Source organism: Phoenix dactylifera, chromosome 2, assembly GCF_009389715.1.
Source record: "Phoenix dactylifera cultivar Barhee BC4 chromosome 2, palm_55x_up_171113_PBpolish2nd_filt_p, whole genome shotgun sequence".
In the NCBI taxonomy this organism is placed as follows: Eukaryota; Viridiplantae; Streptophyta; class Magnoliopsida; order Arecales; family Arecaceae; genus Phoenix; species Phoenix dactylifera.
In genome coordinates, this window is record NC_052393.1 from 12,226,021 (window position 1) to 12,241,185 (window position 15,165).

A 15,165-nucleotide genomic window follows, 5' to 3' on the forward strand; every position below is an offset into this window, starting at 1 on the left:
ATCCTGATTTTATACCCAAACCAAATCCAATAGAAGATCGAGTCGAACGGGTCAGGTCTGCGGCTACAATTTTTGACTCAACGAGTCATTCAGGTCGAGTCGGATCCATGTATAACTCAGTTCCAACCCAAAAAATTTGAATCTAGTTCTCGTTAGGTCCGGACCCTATTTAATTTTACAAAATAAATACAAAGCAAATTTTAGTATTATGCACAACGTGTTATAAAAATTCATGTATAATTAACAAATCCGAATCACACTGAAATCTGAATGAACAAGCTGGTGAATTAGAGTCAACTATGAAATTCTCTATACTGTGATGCTTATATGGTAAGCCTAGAGGAAATTTTAAAATGGGTTGCAAAATTATTTTTCATTACAGAGATACATCTCTGACTTAGCAAATTATTTATTCACACCAAGTTCAAGCATTGCTCAACTTCACTGTTAAAATAATTTTCAATATTTGCACAAATCCCTTGTGTCCCAACCAATTGTCCTCTTTGGCTACTAAAAATGAAGTTTTAGGTGTATTATAAATAATAGTAATTCAAACACAACGATTCATGATATCTATCACCCATAGAGATTTTAAGAGACAAAGGCATGAAAGATGCCAATGGTCAGGGTGCAAATGTCAATGATGTTCTGGAAATTGGCTCCACTGTTTGAAATGTCATTCCAAGCTGACTATTCTTAGAATGGATTCTCCCAATTGATCTTCCGAACTGAGCTCTTGATCATTGTTGTTGAACTTGTTCTTTTCCCCAAACATGACACCAATATCTATATAGTTTCAGGAGAATTAGAAGAAAAAGAGTCAACATTTCCCACAATATCCATGAAAATGAAGTACGCACACATAGCGAGAGAGAGAACATACCAAAGGCCATAGAACTCCAAGTATGCTGAGTCCCGAGTAGTCTCCATTTTCTAAAAGTAACGAGGAAAATTGCCCAGAATTTTAAGAAAAATCAAAAGGGTCAAGTCATAGAATAAGAAACCCAAAATTGTCCCAAAAATCAAATGGGTCGGGTTGGGTCAGAATTTAGTAAACCCAGACTTGACTCAGAAAATAGAACGAGTCTAATTTTAGAACCCGACCCGGCCCCATGGATCCTCTAAATCTGGTCGGATCGGGTCAACTTGACCCATTTGTAGCCTTAATTCCATCAAGTGGTGTTTGGTTGGATGGTATCACCCCTAGCCGGACAAGAGGGTGAAGGTTCGATACCAGCAAGTGAGTGTCGATACATCAAAGATTCAAAAGTATCATCTCACTTGTGTAAGTTAAGAACACGTGCTTTATCACTTTATAGATTATATATCACGAATCTGAACATCTAGGTCTACAATTCATTGAACTTGGGTACGTGAAGCTTAAAGTTGGTGGTGCCTGAACATAAATTCTAACCAATGGGTTAGAAACTATCTTGTGCTAGAAATTGTCCCAATGTTGTGCTATATAGAAGTTCAAGGTGCTTTTGCAACTGAAGCGGTTAAATTTTTATTTTCTTGCATCTCTAATCAAAGAACTTTACATTTTGATATGCCATGCAGATGCAATTTTTAACTATAGGCCTAATGTACTTTCTCCACCAATAAACATATTCACATATTTACATTATTCATGCCAAAATTCGAAATTTGGCATTACTCTACATTCTATATAGAAGTTCAATTTTGACCCATTGAAACTTATTCTATTTGCATTTCCCAACAAATCTATCATGCAATTAGCTTGCCTATAAGTATGAACTAATACTACCTTGCTTGTATCATACAAAGAATATCAGCAACACCAGCATAAACTCTGTAAGGGTTGCTCTCGTCCTTCTTTAGAATTAATACAAGGGTTAGCAAATTAATTAAACAAATATGCCACACAAGGAGTGTCTTCTCTCTATTCAAGCAGCCAGAGTAAAACTATGTTTTCCCGACACCAATAGATGTAGATTTGTGAACTTCTCTTCTTCTTTGGTTTTTTTAATATGCATGAAATTTCAATGCAGTCCAATTGAGAGATGTCAATTAAGAGGGTAGCCAGAGATAGCCTCTAAACTTACATTATATGAATTACAAAGAAAAAAAAAGGAGTATAGATAAATAGAGAAAAGAGTATCATTACCCATTGCTTCTCGAACCCTACATGGCAATTGGATATTAGTGTGACATGCTAAGTTTTGATGATTATTGTGCTAGGGTTGGATCGTTCCTAAGGTCCTACACAAGCATTTATAAACTATCATATTGAAAATATAGAATAGGTGGCGAGCCAAAATATATTTCTCGAGCCATGCCCTAGGATATAATCTTGTGACTAAGGCTTATCGCAATGGCCATCCCCCTCTAATTAGCAACCAAAGGTTCTAGTTCAAGTGTGTCTTCAAATTTTAGCCTTGGTAATTATCATATAGGTTGGTCTTCTTCTCCTTCCTCTCTATTCAAAAAAAAAAAAAGTAAGACATGATCCTAGTCATCATATGGAAGTTCAAACAAAAAAATGGGTAGGTTTAAAGTGGTGGAGAGCGTGTGAACTTTGAATCTTTGATGGTGGAGATGATCAGTTCCGATATTAGGATTGTAGTACATACACAGATACAAATAAGGGTTAAGCTTTTTATCTCACCAAACCCCAACTTTGATTAGCTCGGTTTTCTCGGACTATTTTTAATTTCAAAACAAATTTGGTTTCAACTTGAATATTTTTTTAAATGGTTCACATTAGTTATTCATCATCATGGCAGCATGTCCGACCCATTTGCAACATCAACCATTCATAAACTATAGACTTTATGGAACATCATGAATTCTTAGAGCACCTTTATTGTGTTCCACAAAATCAATTTCCAAATTTATCTCTAGTCACCAACCAATAAACAATCAAAAATATAAGATTTTCTTCCAAATAAATAATTTTTCCTTTCCAAGCAGGCCTTAACCGGTACCTTAGAGCAGATACTAATAATGAGAAACACAAGAGGAGAAACAATGCATAATAAAAAAAGGACCCACTCTTATTAATAAACTAACCAAGGAGAGAAATAATACATAATTAAAAAAATAAATTATTTAAATCTGAAATCTTTAGCAACTATGTCTATCCCATACAATTAGGAGAAATTAATTCCTTATCCTCCGAAAGACTCTGGTATAACAAAAAGTCTCCATTGACCGGTCCTAAAATCTTCGGTCCAATAACTTCACCAGTTTTAATTCTCCGTTCTGGAGCCCTTTTTTATTTTTTTAAAAAATAAAAAAAATGCTTCTGCACCTCCTGATCTCGCCTTTCTATCAGAGATGAAGAAGAGAAAGGCCAAATCGGTTGCAACGGCCACTCGCAGCCGACCACGGCCAGCCCCCTCTTGAGGGGTGGTTCTATATACACCCCCCCTATTGCTAAGGACACCCCCCAAAAACCAAAAAAAAAATACCCAAACTAACCTTTAGTGTAATTACCATATTGCCCTTGAAATTTTCTCATACACCCCTCCTTCCTCCTCCTCCGTTTCGTTTTGAAAAGAAAAAAAAAAAAACCCCCCTTAAACCCCTCGATCCATTTACATCATTTAGGCGATCTTTGAAGGAGATTTAAGCCCCATTCGAAGCATGGACAAGCAACTAGTGATTTGGGACAAAGAATCGGCCGCAAGGGTACGTGTTCCACCTTGTTTCGAAATTTTTTTTTTTTCACGGTTCGTGCTCCGTTCGGCACTGGATCGCCGAACAAAAGGCTTCTGTTCGGCTGAACAGTGCCGAACAGAAGCCTTCTGTTCGGCAACCCTCAACCGAACAGATCTGTTCGGCTGCACAGTGCCGAACAGAAGGCTTCTGTCCGGCACTGTTCAGCCGAACAGAAGCCTTTTGTTCGGCGATCCAGTGCCGAACGGAGCACGAACCGTGAAAAAAAAAAATTTCGGGAGAAGCCGGCGAGGTGGTCGGAGATCGGGAGAATGCCGGCGACGAGAGGGAGAAGGGGGAACGGGGGGGTTTTGGGCGTTGGCGAGGTGCTTTGGGCGGAACAGTTTAAAGGGAGACGGAGGGGGTTTGGTCGCCGGCGAGGTGCTTGAGGCGAGGGGGTGTAGAGAGCAATTTAGGTGAGGGGGTGGGGAGGGTGGGGGGTAATTTAGGAATTTTCAATTTTTTAGGGGTGTCCTTAGCAAATGGGGGGGTGTAAGAGCGGGTAGTTCTAAATACACCCCCCCTATTGCTCAGGACACCCCCCAAAAATTAAAAAAAAATTAAATACTCTCTACACCCCCCCATTTGCTAAGGACACCCCTAAAAAATTAAAAATTCCTAAATTACCCCCACCCTCCCCACCCCCGCCTCTGCCTCCTCCTCCTCCCCCCTCCTCATCCTCCTCCTCCCCCTCCCCCTCTTCCCGCCCACCTCTGCCTCCCCCTCATCCCTCTCCCCTCCTCCTCCGCCCCGCCTCTGCCTCCTCCTCCTCCCCCCTCCTCATCCTCCTCCTCCCCCTCCCCCTCTTCCCGCCCACCTCTGCCTCCCCCTCATCCCTCTCCCCTCCTCCTCCGCCTATTCACCCTCCTCCTCCTCCTCCCTCCTCCCTCCTCCTACTCCTCCACCCCTCTACCTCCGCCCCCCATCCCCATCCCCTCTTACTCTGCATCCCCCTCCGCCTTCTCCCCCTTCTTTGCCTCCTCCTCCACCCCCTTCTCCTCCACCTCCCCCTCCTCCTCCTCCTCCTCCACCTCCCCCTCCTCCAACTACCCCTCCCCCCTCCGCCGCCTCCTCCCCACCCTCCTACCCCTCCTCCCCTCCCCTCCGCCGAACAGAAGGATTCTGTTCGGTTGAGGGTTGCCGAACAGAAGCCTTCTGTTCGGCACTGGATCGCCGAACAGAAGCCTTCTGTTCGGCACCGTTCAGCCAAACAGAAGCATTTTGTTCGGCGATCCAGTGCCGAACGGAGCACGAAACGGAGGAGGAGGAAGGGGGGTGTACTGAGAAAATTTCAAGGGCAATATGGTAATTACACTAAAGGTTAGTTTGGGTATTTTTTTTTTAATTTTTGGGGGGTGTCCTGAGCAATAGGGAGGGTGTATTTAGAACTACCCCTCTTGAGCCCCCTCCCGCGGCTGCGCTGCCGAAATTGCCCCCATCCCCACCCCAATAGTGGGAAAGTGCCGAAAAAGAGGAAGAAGGGCGCCCTCCCATGTCCCGCGACTGTCGGCACCGTCCATTAGTTTTCTATAATTAGTTCTATCCGAAGATTGAAGGCCCAGGACGGTACAGGAGCCGCGAGATCAGGCTATTTTGGGCCCAGATCTTGGATCCATTCGTCCCCCATGGTGGCCTTATCACCCTCCCCTATCGTGGGCCACTTTTAAGGTGGACCGTCGAGCGAAAGACAAGCGGCGTCAAACTGGCGTCAAAACCGGTGCCCCCACCCCCACCTCTCCTATTAAAACGCACCCTCGCCCCTGGAAGCCTAACGGCCTTTTCTTTTGCTAGGGTTTCTTCGCCATCGTGACTGTAGAAGGTATGGTCTTTTCACGTCTCTCTCTGTTTCCTAGGTTAGGTTTTGCTAAGTTCCTTCGATTCACGTCTCTAGGATCTTCTTTGAGGGTTTAGGGTGGTTTTGAGATTGGTTAGGGTTTGGGTTGTTCCTATGATTCTCTTGTATAGGATCTTTTTTGTGGGTTTAGGGTTCTTGTGCGATCGTTTTCTGTTGTATTCGGTTCATAGAGGTTTTCTTCTCGCAGTTTCTTGTTCTTGATCTTTGTCGCCTCTGGATTTAGGGCTCTTGGTGGTTTTGTTTGGCTAGACCTGGAAGGATGAGGCCGGTGTTCTGCGGAAATTTTGACTACGATACTCGCCAGTCGGAGTTGGAGCGGCTCTTCGGTAGATATGGAAGGGTAGACCGCATCGACATGAAATCTGGTAAATTTCTTCGCTGTCTTTGAACCCTTTGTTATTCTTTACAGGATTTGTTTTTTCTTTCTTATTTGGGTGGCAGTTTATCTCTGGATTGTATTTGTCTTTCTTTTTCGGGTGTCGGTTTATCTCTGGATTGGATTTTTCCTTCTTGTTTTTTTTTTTATCTCTGGTTTGAAAGGCGAGCATGTTTGACATGGAAAGGTACCAGAAAGATCAGTCTACTGTTATGACTCAAGAGCTTGTTTTTGGGTTTGGCATACGGTTGAGTCATCAGCACTGTGGCTTCTTTTAGTTTAAAGCGTCAGCCTTTTTTGTTGCGTGCCCTCAAGGAGGAGGGTCTTTGCCTCTTGATCTAAATTGGAGTTCCAATTTGTTTCTGATATGATGGGCTTTCATAATTAAGTTCCCATTCAATCTTGGGCGGTGCAATTTCCCTCCTAATGGCAAGTGCGTGTTAATAAAGAAAATGATAGGATTGTTGGATAAAATCTGAGATGCGCTCCTCCTTTTTCTCTGGTATATCTCTTGCATTCTAAGTCGGCAAAGAAACGGGGTTCTCTGATTTAGATCTAAATTAGAGTTCCAATTTGTTTATGATATGATGGGCTTTCATAATTAAGTTCCCATTCAATCTTGGGCGGTGCAATTTCCCTCCTAATGACAAGTGCGTGTTAATAAAGAAATTGGTAGGATTGTTGGATAAAATCTGAGATGCGCTCGTCCTTTTTCTCTGGTATATCCCTTGCATTCTAAGTCGGCAAAGAAATGGGGTTCTCTGATTTAAATGCCGATGGTGTCCCTTTTTTGGGATATCTATTACATCTCTGACACCCACTTGGAGGTGGTGCAATGACACTCTTTGCCCATGTCCATCACCAACTCATGCATGAACAGTAGTTATTGTTATGAGGAAAAATGGAAAAACTGGTCATCTTGTGGGTTAAAATATAAACAGCTTTTCTTTATCCTTATTTGCAAATTACATTGTGGCTGAAAGGGTTTCTACCACTTACCGATCCAGAAGACTCATGGCTTGTCATATCGGGGGCAATTCGAAGAATGCACTTCACCGTGATATCTTCTCTCTTTTTTGTCGTTTTTGAAAATAAATGTTGTACATCTTGTGCGGTTAGCTAATGTTTAAGAAATTGACTGTTTTTTGGTGATGTATTTGATTTTAGGTCTTCATGCTTTCTCTGTGTATTGGAATATAATTATATAGTGAAAACACCATTTCTTGAGAAGTGTAGATTTCATTTGCTGACTGTATTAAAACAAATTATGAGAGCTGCTTCGAGGTTTCAAGTAGCAATCTTTCCTTTATGCGGTGCAAGTCCTGTATCTATCAAATTTTTAATATGCTTAGTTATAGACTTATCCAATAGTTTACAAATCCTTTAATTTTTCATATATTTTATGCCCAAAAATTTTCTGATTTAGAGCGAAAGAAGAATGCTTCCGTGATGTTCCTGGCAATTTTTATAATGAATCTTGATATTCACTGATATTGTACAACTAATTTTAGAAACTTTCTGAATTTTGTTTACATAACAATGTTTTAGAAGTTTTTGTTGTGCCTACAGTTTCCTTATCTCTGACCTTTTCTTGAGTCAAAAACTTTTTAACATCATGAAATTTTCTGTTGTGAGTAGTTCCAGGTCCTGTATATTACCATGTTTATATGATCAAGTGAGACCATCTTATTTTGCCGTTCATTTGTTTGCTTATTACTGCAATATTGAGTTCTGAAAATTCTTTTATCACACACTCTCTTTTTTGGCCTTAGTTGGGGTTACTTCCTGACTCAGAAGGCTATAAAAATGTGGCAGAAGTCCAGCTGTGTGAACTCATTGTAAGGTTTCTTTAATAATGCTGTAAAGGTCAAGAAATTTCATGTTTCAGTTTGTCTATCTTTTGCCTTAGCTTTCACTGCTTGCATATTTGTTTAGTTAGGCATGACTTTGCACCAAACTATATATGCTTGATGCAGATATGATCAAATTTTGCATCTAGGTTTAGCTTTTCCTTGTGCATCTCCTTTTTATTTTTTAAGTTGCTTCATCCATAGAATTTTTTTTGATCAGAGGAAGTTTGCTATTTGCCAAATTCATCTTATCTTCTTAATAGCTCACATGTAGACCTAGATATGTTTTTGATTTTCAGATAAAAAATGAACTTGTTTGTTGAGCGCTTGGACGAGCTGGTCTTCTTACTATTGATAGCATTGCTAAATTATACTTTTTATGCTGGTGTTGACATCGGGATGGGGACTTTTTTGTTTCTTTCCATAGAGTTTTGAGCAACTTAAGGAATATTTTTAAAGAAAGTTTGCTTGAATATTTAGTTAATTTTGTATTTTGAATTCCTTCTAGAAATAAGTTAATAATTCAATACCATGCCTTAAAAGTTATTCAAGATTTTTCCACTAGTTGCTGTATTTTCTAATGTTTATGCACTCATTAAACTTTATAGAAATGGGATTCTTCATTGTTTTAGTTAATGATCAATGGTCCCTTAATTGTTTTTAGCTGAGCAGTGGAAGGTGTTGATAGACATAAAAAAAGACCTAAACTGAACTGGAGAAACATGGTAATGGGAGTGGTTGAGCTTGCGTTATGTGAATGACTATAGCATACTAGTGACTCTTTTGTGCCCATCCAAATGCTTCTCTGACCTTGACCTCCTTCTCGCTTCCTCTGCCCCCCTTCTCTACGAACAAGAAAAGAAGGGCTAGGCAATTTTAAAAATGCCATGCAGTATTGTTGTTTATGCACATGTTTACGGGATCAAATGGATATTTTTTTTTTCATATTTACTAGGTTAATTCTTGTTACATCGATATTGCATCTTCTACTTCTTCGTCTTCTTATTTATTTTAATGGTGTAATGTGGTTGTTCTAGGTATTTATAATTATTAAGGAATAATTAGATTTTTTTTAATTGGAAAAGCTGCCATCTAACCATTCTAACTGGTTTACAACGTGAATTATGAGGTTATTGGTGCGTTATTACTTATTACATAACTTTTGTTAATGGGTAAATTTTGATTTTTTTTAAGCATGGTGTCAAATAAAGAATCCCAAATATAAAATCCAAAATGGAACCCCTCCTATTTAATATTATTTTGCAAGAACCTTCCTACTAAGGCACACCCTTTAATACAGGATTTTTCAAACATTTCATTCCAATAGCATTCAATTTTTTTGTGGTTATACTATATATTAGTATTTTTCATCCTTATATATGTAAGATAATTTTATCTCATGGTGTTCTGTGAAAAAACGCATGGTGTGTCATCCTAGTGGATGATCTGCATATTCGTTGTGTTCTGCATATTTTGAAACAGTTGTAGAGCAAAAACCAAGTGATTGAATACTCTCTGATCACAGATCAAAGCAAATCTTTAGTTCTAATTTGGAGAAAACCTGTTCATTAAGTGATTGCTCAATGAGCATGTGATAAAAACCTGCAAAGCAATGGAAAATGTCTGTGCACTCTGTTTTCTGAATGTTAATATGAGCAGCGCAGGATATCGAATTGGTTGCCCCTCCATGATGTTGTGGACAGGTCATAACCAGGGTGATCATGTGATTGAAATGGTAGAGCCACTCATATATACTCTGTTAATTCTTGTGGTGACTGGCTTCTGTTGCGATCAAACTTTATGAAGGGTCATTTTTAGTGATGACTGCTAGGTGCACTTGCATGCATTGGTGTAGTCTGTATTGGTGTGCCATGAAGCATAAAACCCCATCTTTGCATGATTCTGTAGATTCATATGTGGGCAAGGATGTAGGGAGCTAGGTTGTGGTTCACACATCACCTATTTGCATATGCACTTGTATCTTTTTCCTTGTCTTGTTATTCTCCTTAGTCACAGCAAGATATGTAAACAAGTTACTTCAAATTTGGTGCTATTTCCTTTAGTTTGTAATGACAAAGCTGGAACTTTTTGTTACCATGATAGACTGCAACTCTCAACATGGCTCACGTAATGTTATGTACGCCCACTGTGTCAATTTCAGACAGTGGTTGGTCTGACAAGATCAGTGTTGCAATTTCTGTTTGAAGGACATCCATATTTAAATGTTTGCTTTGACGCAGGAACTACTAAGAGAAATCGAGCTCTTTCTGGGCTCATCACTTCCATGCAAAAAACCTCCCGTATTGAAGGAAACTTTCCTGCCAGCACATCAGCTCCTACCATTCACTACCGGCATACTTTGTTGTTTCACACGAACATCCGTTTCTCACCTCTGCATTGTCCAACGTTGCCATTGCCCGGGCATGATTGTTGAGGACTCATCATCATGCAATGCCTACTGTTATCATCATGCCATGCCAACCGAATCATCATGCCATGTCAACATCATGCCATGCCAACCAATATCATCATGCCATGCCAGCTGAATGCCTGCACTGTTTCTGGTGAACCATGCTGGGCAGTGACTTCATACCTTGGAATTAACTTACATGACATCATGCTTTAGTTCCTACCTTAAAAGGATTCCATTATTCACATTCTAGTGTCAGGCCTACAGATGTATGCAGGTGTAGTATTTTTCTGTTTTCATGAGGAATATGACCCAATTTGGATGTCATACTGATATATGGGCAACAAAATGATGCGAATCACTTTTTATGCTGTTCTCTATCTTATAATATTTTTTTGTTGCAGGGTATGCTTTTGTTTATTTTGAAGATGAACGTGATGCTGAAGATGCCATACGAGGCCTTGATGATATTCCTTTTGGCTATAGTAGGCGCAGGCTGTCAGTTGAGTGGTCAAGGGTAATTTCCCTTTCTGAAAAGAAAATCTTTCGTATATTAACTTATATTTTGTCCTGCTATAATTTTTTCATGGTTCAATTATTGATGTTGTCTTTTGGGTATTTTGTCTTGGATTTGTCAATAGCTATGCTATGACATCTGATGGTCACTTGTCTGAGTGTTTTCTTACAGCAAGGGGAACGTGGTCCACGACATGGCTCTAGGTCAATGGCAAACATTAGGCCCACTAAAACACTTTTTGTTATCAATTTTGATCCAATCCGTACTAGAGTCAGGGACGTCGAAAGGCATTTTGAACCTTATGGGAAGATTTTAAATATTCGGATCAGGAGGAACTTTGCATTTGTGCAGTTTGAAACCCAGGAGGAAGCCACAAAAGCCCTTGGACGTACAAATTTGAGGTTAGCATTCTTGTTCTTTTCCTTCATTAACATTTTTTATGCTGAAAATTTTTACTCAACGGATTGGATTATTCTTTTTGTTTCTTGTTATTGCTGTGTCTTCTTGTTTAACAGTAAAGTAAGCATGCTTCTGTTGTGCACATGTCTATTTGTCTTAACATTTATTTTGACTTGCATGTTTTTGTTACCACAATGGCTTGATCATGTTGCTTATGGTATATCACTTGAGTAGTAGCATATTTTGTTGGATTTTTTTGGTGTTATCTGTGGAATGTTTGTTAGTCCTACTTCTTACCCATTGATATAGTTACTTGTTGGAGAATGGGTCCCGCTACTGATAGAGGTTTTTGCTTTCAGGAGCCTAAAACCTCCCTCCCCCTCTCTCTCTCTGTAACTTACACGCACGCACGCACGACATGGATGCACATGCACAATCCATGTTGGTGGTGCAGGTACCCTTGATTCCAAACTGACATGTTTAGTTATGAGAAATATCTGGGAAAAAATTATAGATTGATCTCCTTTTGAAGCTTGGACATACACATTGACATGCTGGTGGCTAGCAAGAATCATAAACCAAATTGTGTCTACTGATGATTTGCTTTCTGTTCCTTGGTGCCTAGTTGCATTCTTCATTGATGCGTAGAGTTCTTTTCTGTAATTGGGTTATATGTTACAGAGTCATGAAACCTGAAGCCTCTCTTTTCTTCCCTCTTTCACTCATTAGGAATTTTTGGTTCTAGGGTGAGCTCATCTTGTGCTTGCCAATAACTAGATCAAATGCTTTGATATGGCTGTCAGATTTAGATTGTCTAGTTTAATGCTCTAGTGTATCATTTGCCGTATAATTTACTTGTATGAATCATGATTGAGAAGCTGGGTTTGCAAGTTCTATGCCATTGAAAGTCAAGTTATTGCATATGCCTATCTGGTTTCTTGTTTGTAACATTAACAATTTCAATTTTTTAAAGTACTTAATTTCACTTTTGCTGCCCATTACCTTTCTGTCTGTATTATTTTACTGAGCTTTAAACATATTGCTAGAAAGCTTGGTCCATGATGCTTGGAAGGTATGCTGATCATCATCTTTTTCTCCTGTACACTGCAGCAAGATATTGGATCGTGTTGTATCGGTTGAGTATGCCTTTAGGGATGATGGTGAGCATGGTGACAGGAGGGACAGCCCTCCGAGGGGTGGTTATGGAAGGCGTAATGTTAGCCCATATGGTCGCTCTGTTAGTCCAGTGTACAACAGGGCTCGCCCAAGTCCTGACTATGGTCGTGCCCATAGTCCTGTCTATGATCGATATGACAGAGCATATGATAGGAGCAGAAGTCCTGATTGTGGTCATTATCGAAGGTGAGGATTGCAAAACTTTGGTATGTTACATACCGTTGGTGTTAATTTGTACCCGTGCATGTTTGTGTTTGCGCCTGCTTGAATGGTGATTATATGGGTGCTTCTAGGCTTTTGGATGTTCAACAACAGATGCAGTGCAGCAGTCCATTCAATTTACCCTTCGAATTTTATGTTACCTTAAAAAACCTGGGAATTTTATGTATTCTCTTTGTATTTGAACTTAGGTGAATATGTTGAATAGTTCAGATTCAGAAATGGCGAATGCAGGCTAGTATGTTGAATGGTTCAAATTTATAAACGGTGGCACAATTTGAGACGTATTTTTATATTATTTTATCAAGCGTGTTTCAGTGAACTTTTTTTTTATGGCTCTGGGTAGGTTTTAGAATTCGTTTTTGATTATACTTATCCTGGTGTTTTTGTTTACAGCCGCTCTCCTGTCAGAAGGTCTAGGACATGAAGCGTCCGGGTTGTGAGAGGCTGTGCGTGGTGAACGAATCATCAGGAGACTATCATTAGGATTTCTCTGCATCCGCCCCTTTTACCCTTTGATTAGCTCTTAGCGAGGAAGCCAGCGTGGTTATGTTATATAATTTTATGATTGGATGCTATATTCGTTTTCATTTTTTTTTTGTTTTACTGATACGAGTTGCATTAGTTTCGTCCTAGTTACTTTATGGTAAAAGCGTTTAATTAAGGATTGTATTAGATAAGTGCCTACTAGTTTTGTTCTCTTCTTCCCGTCGACCTCATAGTGACTGTTAATGGTGTTATGGATTGGACTAATGTCCTTCGTTGCGTGATCCGTTGGATTGCATCATGTATCTCGCCTTCTGCATGCTAAGCAGGCATTCGTTTTTCAGGGAGTACTCTAGGCAGGCAGTCATTACGGGTAGAGTACTTCTAGAAGAGCATGGAAGCAAGACTTTTTTGGGATATCAAATTTCTGGAGGGCCAATTTGATTGAAATCCATTAATTTGGGTCACTTCCATCGCTTGGATTAGGGGTCCTTAGGTGAGAGTTATCGGAAAAGCTGGATGGCGTTCAATTTTATCGCGCTCTCTCTCTCTCTCTTTCGGAGGCAACCGGCTGTTCTTCTCTTCTCTTTTTCAGAAACGGCTTTTTATTATATATTTTTTTGATGAGTTTTATAGTCTGTTCTGACGTAGATTTATTTTGCTGAAGATCTTTTTTCGTGGGCGATTTAACTCTTCCATGTTGTGTGCAGTGATTCAAAGGACCACTAACCTTTTATGTTTTAACAAATTTAAGAAAATCTCTTGGTTTAAAATAGAAATGAATTAGTTGTAAAGCTAATTCTTCAGCCAAGCCGTTTCCTCTGTATCCCACAACATATTATACATTTTCTCTGTCCGCTAAATGACTTAAATAGCATCCCAATGCCAACGTCATTGCCGTTGTATCATTTTGTAGGAAGTTTTTGAGGTAGTACGATGTGGCGGACGTCGTTGTCTTCGCCATGGTTATTATTTGGGCCAAGGTGATGCCTATTGGAATATTTATGCTAGATAGAGGATATAGCTATAAATTGGGGATAATACAATACACACAAAAAAAAGTACATTGATGTGAAAGGATACCTTTTTTTTCTCGAAATGATTTTTCATATTGCGATGAGGAAAACGGCGTCAACTTACTGTTTACATCGCATATTACCATTTTGCACATTAAATTTATTTTTGAGGAAAAATAATATCTATCCAACAAATGGTGCTGGACAATCCAATGAGGATTCTAAGTTTATTAGAGAGCTTATATGTAAGTTGTAAACATACTAGAAAAATTACAGGAACATTCTCTCATCCTTGGGCAAATCTCGAAGATACCTCTCAATTTTAAAAAGTTCGACTTGGATCTCTCAAGTTTATTAGATACTCTTTTCCCAAATCAGTCCTTCGACGTCCCGGCTAGCAGGTGATATTGTAGTTAACAAAAATACCCTCTTCTTCTTTTAGCCTATTCTAGCTTTAAGATTTGTGGAGATTGATGAATAATCTAGATCATCTATATGGTCCCTTTGAGATCTATGCAAGCGGATGATTATTTGGATTGCTTTAAGATTTGTCCAAATTGATGAATAATCTGATACATCCATTGATTGTTTTGAGATCTAAACATTAGAAAGAATATTTGGATCGTCCATTGCATAGATCTCAAAGTGTTCTAAACTTTATTGATCCACTTGTAGAGATCTTAAAGCAATTAGTTAATGATCAGGATCAACCATCCACCTGCATATACCTTAAAGTGACTAGTGGATGATTTAGATTATTAATCACTATATACAAAATCTTAAAGCAACCATATAGATGATCAAGATTATTCATCCCCTTGCATAGATCTCAAAGTAATAAGTAGATGATCAGGATTATTCATCCACATGCACAGATCTCAAAGTAACCATGGATGATCCAAATATATATCCATCTGCACAGATCTCAAAGCAACCATGGATGATCTAGTTATTGATTTGCCTGCATAGATGTTAAAGAAATGACGAATGATCCATATTTTCATCCGCCTGTATAGATCTCAAAGCAACCGCAGATGATCCAGATATTCATCCGTTTGCATAGATATCAAAGCATCCGCAGAAGATATACATAGTTTTCTACAGAAGGAAAATGTTTGGTTGCCACTACATCAGCCTAAAGTTGAACCGTGGCATTGGTAAGGGAAGAACTGGGACTTCA

General features: G+C 39.4%; 1 protein-coding gene across 4 annotated transcripts; it reads left to right on the forward strand.

Moving 5' to 3' along the window:
* Positions 1 to 5,393: 5,393 nt before the first annotated feature.
* LOC103719471 (serine/arginine-rich splicing factor RS31-like) lies at positions 5,394 to 13,253 on the forward strand. 4 transcript variants are annotated; one of them, XM_008808730.3, is made up of 6 exons: positions 5,394 to 5,500; positions 5,760 to 5,901; positions 10,577 to 10,689; positions 10,861 to 11,090; positions 12,199 to 12,450; positions 12,880 to 13,253. In XM_008808730.3, exons 2-6 carry the CDS (start codon positions 5,796 to 5,798, stop codon positions 12,908 to 12,910), a joined length of 732 nt encoding a protein of 243 aa, XP_008806952.2. In that variant the 5' UTR covers positions 5,394 to 5,500; positions 5,760 to 5,795; the 3' UTR covers positions 12,911 to 13,253. The 4 variants fall into 4 exon arrangements, with proteins under 4 accessions (XP_008806952.2, XP_008806953.2, XP_038977683.1 ...); XM_008808731.3 differs by having other exon boundaries at positions 5,414 to 5,500; positions 5,786 to 5,901; XM_039121755.1 differs by having other exon boundaries at positions 5,418 to 5,500; positions 5,724 to 5,901.
* The last annotated feature ends 1,912 nt before the right edge of the window (positions 13,254 to 15,165 follow it).